At 37.5% G+C, this 10,525-nt stretch overlaps 1 protein-coding gene across 1 annotated transcript; it reads right to left on the bottom strand.

Annotated features, from left to right (window-relative positions):
* Positions 1–99: 99 nt before the first annotated feature.
* On the bottom strand, positions 100–9,857 carry LOC140227958 (AH receptor-interacting protein-like). The gene is made up of 5 exons (XM_072308340.1): positions 9,804–9,857; positions 8,104–8,228; positions 7,024–7,203; positions 5,538–6,039; positions 100–3,785 (listed from the first exon to the last, which is right to left on the bottom strand). The coding sequence occupies exons 2-5, from the start codon at positions 8,200–8,202 to the stop codon at positions 3,580–3,582; spliced, it is 987 nt and encodes a 328-aa protein (XP_072164441.1). The 5' UTR covers positions 8,203–8,228; positions 9,804–9,857; the 3' UTR covers positions 100–3,579.
* Between the last annotated feature and the right edge of the window lie 668 nt (positions 9,858–10,525).

The following is a 10,525-nucleotide window of genomic DNA, read 5'->3' on the forward strand; positions in this document are numbered from 1 at the left end:
CCAAGGAGCTTGAACCTATACTTGGTTCAACAAAACTATTTCATGAAAGGCTGCAAATTTACCCAATACATGTATACTAAAATGGCGCAAGAATTTAGGTTCAGTGAAACAATACTTGGTTGTTTATTTCACAAAGCCTAATATACAGCATTATGTACAGCATCTATTAAAAATAGCACATAATAAAATCAGACCGTATGACACATATCATCTCAAATGAATATCATACCTTCCATCTTCTCAGACTGCTGAATACTTGTTCATGTTTACAATTTGCATTGCAATGAGGACCATGTTACACATTACACCTCAAATGTGCTCAGTGCACACAGATGGGACGGTCCTGTTGCATAAAAGTTGAGATCAAACATGTCAGAAAATCAAACCCAAGTGTCCTAATACTCAATTCTGATTGGCTGATACATGTACCTGACTTGTGTTTATTGTTATTGTTCATTTTCCATCTGTGAAGATGGCTGGATAGCCCATATTCAGCTACACTAAGCTGGTCTTCCATGGGGTCCAGTTGGATGTTTGATTTCTGACTGATGTTTGATTGCATCTTTTTATGCAGCAGGGCCAAGGACTTCTACATGTTACTTCATGGGAGAAATCACCTGGAACTAATGGGAAACAAGCAGCCAGAAAACACAAAAATCCGATTTTAGCAGGATAATCTGCATGGAACTACATTTACTTTCCCATTCTAGAGATCTTCATGGGTGTTTCACTCAGTCCCTAGGAATATGCCTGTAGGAAAATTGTCTCCTGGTGCAGTTTCCATTGACACCAACAAGTATCGCAGACACTCACAACTGCATTTACCATTAAACAAATAAAACTGAGACACAGATCTCCATTTGAGACTTGTCATCAAATCTCCACATGCATCATTATTTCTTGAAATTTCGGAGACAAACAAGGCAAATCCTTTTTTGGCAATATTTTGCAATGGACTGGTTCATGACACGGACACAAATTATATCGATGTACTTCCAGGTTAGGTTGGTTGACAAATAGCTGTACATGTATAACATCAAGACAACTGGGGTGTGTCCTAATTGAAGAGCTTTCTCATGAACACAAGGATTCAGCCAAAGGTCAAGAGTGACATAAATGCAACAAATTTCCAAGCTGATTTTAATACAATGGACAAAGCTTGCTTTTTACAATATTTTCACCTATATTGACAGGATGAAGTAGGAATGCCCTTGTAATACATGTTTTTGTATCTTACACTAATAGCACACGATTTGGCAACTGAAGATAAAATCACTAGAAGCTTATGACAGGCAAACAGGAATGGATAGAGAAAACTTATATCAATCCATAAACATCACAAAGTTTTACAGAACGTTAAAACAAGAAAAAACGCATTTCATGTGCTCAAAGCATTCACCAAGTTGTGACGCTGGTCAAAGCAAAAGTATGTTGTTGTTTTCATTTAACTTGCTGAACAGCATGCGTATGATTATTTCTCCAAAAAGACTACATTGTGATTATTGCCTATCATACAATTGCATGCAGCATTTTTCTTGCATCTTCTTTTTTGTTTTAAACTGAGTTTTACATCTTGAGTTATGATGATGGAACTACAGAGTGTAGTACATGTAGTCATATCTCTGTCCAATTTACTTCTCTGTTGGTTTGACAGCAATGTCATACAAAACACAAGCACAATTCTAAAGGGTGTGTACAGTTCTGGTCGAGGTGAGGATTTAGCTTTTAACATTTTGCGAGATATTCAGAAACCACTCTATGAGATGTCAAAGAGCATGCAGTTCTAAGGGGTATCAAAAGTTTATTCGATGAAAATCGGTTTTGAAATGGCTGAGATATCCAAAAACAAGGTGAAACAAAGAGATCCTAATAAAGTTGTGGCATGTCGCCTTTTATTATTAGCACTTTTTGGGATATCTCAGCCATTCGAAAACCAATTTTCATCAAATAAACGTTGAATCCTTCTTAAAATTACATGCTCTTTCATATCTCATAAGAGGCTTTTCATTATCTCACTTTAACAGGAATGTTCAAAACATGAATCCCCACCTCAACCAGTACTGTACAGTCCCTTTAACTGGAAAGATTGGAAAACCTCTGCTCAGTGAAAACCATGAATGTTAGAGGAATTAACTTCTCTGCAGCTTCTATATGAGTTGATATACAGTTGTAATTCTATTTGTTATTTAAATCCAATGGAATATAAACAACTGTATCAATAATGGGATAGCCCATAATTTTGTTATCTTATTGCACTATGATAACAAAGATTACATCAAGTAATGATGAGAGAGCAGGTGAAGAGGAATGACAGAAAAGAATAGTTTGCGATCTGTAAACATATAAATGGAAATAATTAGGTCATAAGTTCTTTGTCTTACAGGACATTTCAGGTCTAAGCCATTGCAAAAGGTAAACTCTATAATTATTGCAACTGATTGACAAATTGCCCTACATCAACATAGTGCTTGCTCACATCGATGTACGGCAATTTGTCAATCAGCTGCAATGAAAACATATCGACAAAAGAATTTCATGAATTTGAATCCATTATTATTAATCATCATCAACTTCACACATAAAGTTACCACAAGACTGTACATTACAGTGGTATAAATACCTTTACTATTCAATATCAAGAGACTCATCAAACCAATGTTACATCTGAATGTTTAATGCATTAATTGCATTATTTTCTACTTTGATGTCATAACTTTCTGAATAAATAAAATTGTTTAAGTCTCAAACTGAAAATGCAGGGAAAAAATGTAAACCCATATAAATACCAAAGAGAGCACACCAGTCGATAGATATACTAGTACAGTGTACACTGTAGTCTTTTGTCCTTCATCCATGCATACAATCACCAACAAGGCTGCATGTCACTCAACTAATTTGACAATAAACATGAGGCACTGCACTAGTGTCTTCCAGTGTGCATGTGATCTTAAAATCTTAGTAAAAGCAGAAAAAAAAATCATTATCATCCAAATTGCCTTTAGCATCATCATCATCACTATCGCAGGACAGTCTGAAGGAGTATCAAATGTGAGGCAGGCCGCTTGCTGCTTTAAAAGCCAGTGCAGAAGCTAACTATGTAACTGCAGACATGCCGTACACACGTCACATTTTTGTACCTCACTAGTGTGGCAGTACATGTTTTCTTCAGAGGTTTGAGAAAGTTCCAAGCGAAAGTTTTCTGGCTTGGTATTCACGAGTCACTACAAAACACTTTTCTACATCAGCTATAAACATGTATGCTATGGAAGTCTTCATATTTTTCAAAAGTAAAAAAAAAAAAAGTGATGAAGGAACATTCATAGCATTTCAAGTGTTGAAATAGACTTCTTCACACCCATAAGACATGCATTTCCTGATACTGAACGGCTTGGTCTAGCAGTTTTTAGATCGACTTCTTCATGTTCTCCCTGCTGGCAAGATATTTCAAATTTATCCTGAAAATGAGACTAAATCTCTCTAGTCCATGAGATCTAGTAAAAGTGGCAAACAAGCCAATACATGCTTTATTGTGTAGCTCATCTTCTAATCTGATGGCATCATGCGATGCAAAGCATGCCCTCACTCACTGAACAAATTTTTCAGTTTGGTCTTGTCTTCGAGGTCCTTCTGCTTCTCAGTCTCATCGATGATTGCTAGCTCCTTGCGGACGCTGGCTCCCAGCTTTGGGTCTAGTTTGGCGGCCTTCGTGAAATCCTTCCTGGCCTCGAAGAAGTTCCAGCACGCTGCATGTGCCTTGGCTCTTCTATACAGTGCCTTCACATTGTCTGAGATTGAATGGGAAAATGTATCAGTATAAAATTTAACATCAATCAAAGTTGAGCATTACATCCATTAGCTTGTGTTCAACATTCACACTTACAGGCAAAGTATTGTTTTCCAATTTGCTTCTTCTTCTTCTTCTTCTTCTTCTTCTTCTTCTTTTTCTTCTTCTTATTATTATTATTATTCTTATTCTTATTCTTATTCTTCTTATCATTATTCTTATTCTTATTCTTATTCTTATTCTTATTATTATTATTATTATTATTATTATTATTATTATTATTATTATTATTATTATCATTATTACTATTATTACTATTATTATTGCATTACAGATCTGATTATGACAGATACTTGAAGGGGCATTCCAGACAGTTTTCATAATTTCAAATCATGTAGTGCACAAATTGACGGCTCCATGTATAGATTTATGGAATTTATTGTGGTCCTAGAGCAGAGAAACCAATACTCTAAAACCTTAAACAAATTACACTGAACAATGATGATGACATAAGAGGCTCACATATTTCAGTAATGTAGCAGTGAAAGTCCATTACAATACAACTCGCTTAACAAGTTCACTTGTGTAGGATCTATGCATGCCTTCTTCTTCTGTTCTGCTCGCTTGAGCCCAAAGTCATGCATTCGTGAGGCTGCCATGTCATCATGCTTTTTCATTACAATTTGTTAGGATATTTGAAAACATTATTTCTCATCCAAATCATTCTAAATTCTGAAACTGTGTACCCAGTATAACTAATTTATAATACTCACATGTAAAAGTCTGAAATCATCCAGAGGTCTCCTTTAACCCTATTCTAACTGGGGGGGGGGGGGTCAAATTGACCCCCCCTTCGATGTTTCGCGCCACAATTTTGCAACGCGCAAAGATTTTGCCGCGTCGTTTCACGACTTTTTTCATTGAAGTCTCCCGCATATTTTGAGACCAAATTTGCGACGTTCGGGTACACCGGTTTGAAGTTATGTAATGTTTTGCATATGCATGTCAACCAAAAAACAGCTCAAATTCATGATATCGTGTGCAAATCCAATGCAAATTGTGTTTTTTGGTTAAATTGATATAAATTAGATTATTTCAACTTTTAACTATTGAAATTAATCAATTCTAGTGTAGATAAGCCTGAAAGAGTGCCTGCAACAAATTTTGGCAAAAAACAATAGAAAAACAAAAGGTCGAAAAAACAATAAAATACATAAGAAATTAACAAAACAATAAAAACAAAAGAAATTGATTTCGATTGTGCTATTTTTTTACAAGAAAATTGTTTGATGTGTCTTGAGGAATTCTGACACAAAAATTTAGCAATCCTCCAGTCTTTTTAATGGAGTTATAGGTGAAAATATGATTTCATGCAGAAATTTGCATAATCAATTTATTAAAAATAGAAAGGCAATATTTTTCTATTGTATGACCATGTTATCTTGTAGTTGACATCCAGCTCTATCTTCAGGCAAAATTTCGTTGCGATCACACGATCGGCGGCCGAGATCTGAAGGGGGGGGGGGGTCAAATTGACCCCCCCTCAGTAAAAACTTGGTCTCAAATAGCCCAGTTAGAATAGGGTTAAGAGATCCATGTGCTTTCAAACTCATTCAAAGAAAAAACTATAATAAAATAAACGTTGTAAGTTGTTAAAAGTACCAATACCACAACATGTATCCATTTAGAACAAAGTTTGCAGATCTACAGCATGACTGTCATGAACCGGCAGAGTAAGAGAAACACATCTCACCTTCATCCTTCTCCAAGACTGTGGTGGTGTGCTCGATGACCTGGTAATACTCCTTGAGATAGAGTTTACACTGGGCAAAGTTGAGGAGGAACGGGATCTTTTCTCCATCGAGCTCTAGCCACTCTGCACTGTTGGGCTTCTCATGCAGCAGCAGGTTCTCCAGGCAACCCAGGGCCTCGGCATACTTCTCTGCCGCCCTCACGTAGTCGCCCTCCTTGTACAGTCGGTTGCCCTCCTCTCGCAGCTGTGGAAGTACAGCCCGCTTCTGCTCGTCGTTCATAGCCCAGGCCTCCAGGCGATGCTGCCCGGGCTCCTCGATGCTGACGATCTCCATGGTGAACTTCAGGGGCTCAGGCTTGTTCATGAGGGCATCCAGGTCCTCGTAGCCCAGGCCAGACTTGTTGACCTGCGCCATGCCACAGCAATGCCTCTCCTCCGTTATCTTCTTGCCGTGCCTGAAGTCACGCAGCTTGGCTTCCACTGGTGGGTATGATGTCAAATGCTGCAGGACAGATGATATGGGCATTTCACAAGTTTTTTTTCACAAGGATTGACACCCAAGTTGAAGCCTCAAGAAATTGCACAGGGACTTAAGAGATTTAATCAGCTACAGTACATTCTCCTTGGATTATACCTACCCCGCAAATGAATTTCTTTTACAAGAGACATTACTCCATCTGCTACTTTAATGTAAAATTCAAATAAAGGCATACATCTAGTGAATTCAAATAAAGGCATACATCTAGTGATTTTTTTTTTTTTTTCAAAAGTCAAATTAGGCCAACAGTCATTTCTTCCCATAAGCACTAATGTCTAATGAAGTTTATCAAATCAACTGATGAGGTCGAAATTGAACCAAAATCAGCCGTATCATAAGAAATTTATTTCAAGCTCTGAATCTGTTAATTGGCTTATGCACGAAGTAGTAAGACATCCCATTAAATTAAAATGGTCAGGGGACTACGGCAACTATTGTAATACACCCTTATTTTTTTTTCTTAATTTTCTGAAGTATCTTTGATTTTCATTGATTCACTGTTTCAACATGGTTGCATTTCTTGAACACAACTTTCCCACTGAAGTTAATCCTCATGTAGTATAATCATCCATTCGTTACCTTGAGACATTAAAGATTCTACAGTGTTTCAGAGCACGGCTTGTGCCATCAGATAAATTGCACTTCCAGTGAAATTGTGCATTGCCTACCAACGTGTCAAATAAACAAGAAATGGAATTGTGGCACAAAATTGCTGCAGCAGTAATATAAAGATGGATCTAAAAACCAAAATTAATGAAAGTAGATAACTTTGATCAAAAATCAAACTAAAAATCATACATCGATAGTGTTAAATTTTGTTTGAAATACATAAACACACACACACAAATACAAATACATGACAGAGAGGGAGAGAGACAGAGAGAGAGAGAGACAGAGAGAATGAGAATTATGGTATGCAGCTTTCTGTCTAACTAGAGATAAACGCACCTCAGGATCTACCAAGAATTCTGCAACTTCATCACGCCGCATCGTCTTCAGAGCGTTCTCCCACACCTCAAACTTGAAGGATTTCCCTGTGAGCATCTCCATGGGTTTGTTGACCTTCTTTGTGTCCTCAATGACTGTCCCATCTTCGTCACACTTACTGCACTTGTAGTGAAAGGTGACCTATAACACAAACAATAACTTATTTTTCACTATGGAATTGACATATTACATAATGCTGCACATTAGCACTGGTCCCACGGTCCCTGACCAGTACAAATCACTGTTGGACCGGTAACTTTTCTTGGAATGGACTAGTAAAAATGAAAAAAAAACAACAACAACAACTGGGTACTACTGGTCTGACAGACAGGTTGGACCAGTGGAAAAAATGGGTTAGTGTGCAGCCCTGTATTATGTAGTGTATGTAAGACAGCATAACAAACCACAATCTAAAAAAAAATAATAATAAATAAAAAATAAAAATAAAAAGTCATACTGTGTTTTGGCACTATTCATCACCATCAAACCAAGATCATTATGCTAATTACATTTGACAAAGTAACCATCATGCATTTGAATTTAAATTTCATTTGGGTCATCAAATGTCTCAATGGCTTTAGGACTTATCACAATTAGATTACATTTGAATGTTTCTAAACGAGATTGAATTTGAACAAAGATTGATAAATAACGTAAGCTTTAGGACTTATCACAATTAGATTACATTTGAATGTTTCTAAACGAGATTGAATTTGAACAAAGATTGATAAATAACGTAAGTACAACCATATTGATGTTTGTAAGCTGTCCACGGCAATGTTCGATAGCTAGGAACCCAACATATTAAGAGTCATCTTGGTCATGTGGGTACGATATTGTTTTCACTGCGCTTAAAACGTCAGTTATTCTTTGACCACCGTTTCTCTAATAAGGTCTTCAATGACCCAAACATTAAGTGATTGGGGATAAAATACCCGGATTGTCCAAACAGTTGTCCAATTCAACACTTTTTGCTTATGCTTCGATTTTAATTGACTGAAATAAAATTGATACTATCCCCCTCTCAAATCATCTACGTACCTTTGTCCCATCAGGGTAAAGTGGAAGGGACCCTTTCCCTGGATGCACTATCGATTTCTTGATTCCATAACCCAGACCAGTTCCAAGGCCTGTCTCCATCTTTCAGTGGTTTCAGCTTGCTGTGCCTGTGGTAAAGAGTGGTTATACCTCTTGTTGTAAGCTTGTTACATGTAATACATTGGCTTTTTAACCTAAAGACACAAAATAGCGCATCTGATCCAAGTCTGAGCTAGTGGTGATTTCAGATTTGGATGAGGTGAAGTAAAGATACAGTGAGGTTCACTTATCTGTTTGAGTTCAATATGTTGCTCAGAAATTTCTGTATCATGATCTACCTCCATGCCATGCCATGGGCATGGCTGCAAGATGTACAAAAAATACAATAAGAAACCATGCAGGGTCCTGGCCTAGAAGGCCCCTGCACTTAAATTTCTTTTTTTCTTCTTTTCTCAAAGGACATTTGATATGTCTGGACTTGTTATTGTCTGCATTTGTATTGTTGTGTTATTCATGCAGGAAGTACAAGTGCACACATACACAGACACAGCTACAGCAATATACATGTCATGAATACTAGCCTAGTAGGACCCTACAGTAGATGATTTTGATCATGATATGATAGACATTGCAACTAGATACCTACTTGGTACTATTACTAGAGTCTAGCCCATTTATCTACTGTGGTATCGTATACTAATAGGTCTATCGTTACAGCTAGCACCTAGCAGTACTACTACTAGCACCATGCACCAGCAGCTCATTGCCAAGATCCGGAAGAGCTAGTAAGTTGTAGAGAACCTTAATGCTACATTACTGTATTTCATCACTTCTACGTTACTCTCCGGAGCTCTAAGTGATTGTGAATAAAGAGTAACCCACACGAAACGATACACGTGGGACTGAACAGATTACAATGATACGAATTAAAACACTCCGAGCTCTGCATCATGCGTCAGCACTAGCTTTAACTGACAAATATAAACACCATCAATTAAGAATCACATCAAAATCCCATGAAAACTTCTTTCCGACTACCAAAGTTCACATATAAAGCATGGTAAAAGGACAATAATCACAACAAACCTTCGAGGGAGAGAGATCGGGTCGAGATCTATTACAGAGGGCGCTACGCAACGCCTGGGAGCAGTGCCGTAAATACGGCACTGCCTGGGAGCTAGCTGAGTCGAGATCTTTCTGCAAGCTAACAGGCAGGATCCGAGAGGTAGTAGACAAAGGCAAGGCGTGGTCCATCCGTAAATTTGAAGGATGGGGGAATTTGTTTCTGATATTGTTTTATCAATATACAAGCGAACTTGATCAAAGTACAATATTAACATCACGTTTATTCTCTGTATTAAGTCAATCAATCAAAATGGAGTGGGGGCAAGGATTAAGGTGAAAATGCTAACGCAGGTTTTCTACTTATGTGATGAGAGCAGTAAAAGTGAAGACATATTATCTATTGCCCATCATGATTGATTTGTCCTTGTATCACATCGTAATAATGATTTGCGAATAACTCAAAAGGGGTAATTTCGACAATGCAAATGTCGTTTTACATCCATACGCGTTGAAATTGCCTCTTATACACGTTTACAAGTATAATGGAACTAAAAAGAAATAGTATGTCTTTAACATATCGATTTTCATCAAACTGTAGCAAATAAGCAAGAGAAATTCCAGATGATCTTCGAACCCACCAACTTTTCTGATAAATGACGTGAAGAAGTCAGAGGGTTGTTTTGGATGGTATTAAATCTTCTTCAGTTATTTTGGTGCCAACAATCTCTTCCATATTAATGACCTAAGAAATGCGCTCGCTCAGTATTTCGTCATAATCAATGCTACTGCAGACGCGCTGCGCGTATTAAACTCGACGTAGCTACATGTCAATATCTGTGACGAAATAATGCAAGCACTCAGTATTTCTGTTTACATAACAACGAAATTCTACAGTACTTGTCCATTCCTAGTGAATTCCTCTTGCTATTCGTACACTTTTGATGGTGTTCTCGTAGCTTGATATCGAAATGTCTACGTTTTCCGAGCTATCTCGCGGTTGGCCATTTTAGTCTCGACTCCATAGTTCGCTGATAAGATCTTTCAGCAAATATTGTGTTGTGTCACATACATTCCAGGCTTTGTCTAAGCTAATTTCGAAAAGCACTGATACGTGTTTAGATATGCCTGTACCTATAGTTCACTGTTACATGCAATGTACACCAAGCCCGTAGAGCCCCTTTATGTTCTGATTGCCTTGTTTGAAATGTAGGCAGGCAAATCATTTTCTTTCTTCTAGCAAATCTCGACCAGAAAATTAATACTAAAGGCATTGCATGTGCCGAGCAGAGGCAAATAATAGCAAATTCCGGATCTTATAATATTGAAAGAAGTCATAAGCAGCCTGTAGCTTTTTCATTCA

The sequence above is a fragment of the Diadema setosum genome, chromosome 4 (genome assembly GCF_964275005.1).
Source record: "Diadema setosum chromosome 4, eeDiaSeto1, whole genome shotgun sequence".
In the NCBI taxonomy this organism is placed as follows: domain Eukaryota; kingdom Metazoa; phylum Echinodermata; class Echinoidea; order Diadematoida; family Diadematidae; genus Diadema; species Diadema setosum.

Bases quoted from the DNA above. Each gene is read 5' to 3' on its own strand.
- LOC140227958 (XM_072308340.1), bottom strand. From the start codon at position 8,202: ATGGAGACAGGCCTTGGAACTGGTCTGGGTTATGGAATCAAGAAATCG. The intron at 7,204-8,103 runs GTACGTAGATGA...TTTGTGTTATAG, and splicing joins TTTACCCTGATGGGACAAAG to GTCACCTTTCACTACAAGTG. The intron at 3,786-5,537 runs GTGAGATGTGTT...ATTCAATCTCAG, and splicing joins AGTCTTGGAGAAGGATGAAG to ACAATGTGAAGGCACTGTAT.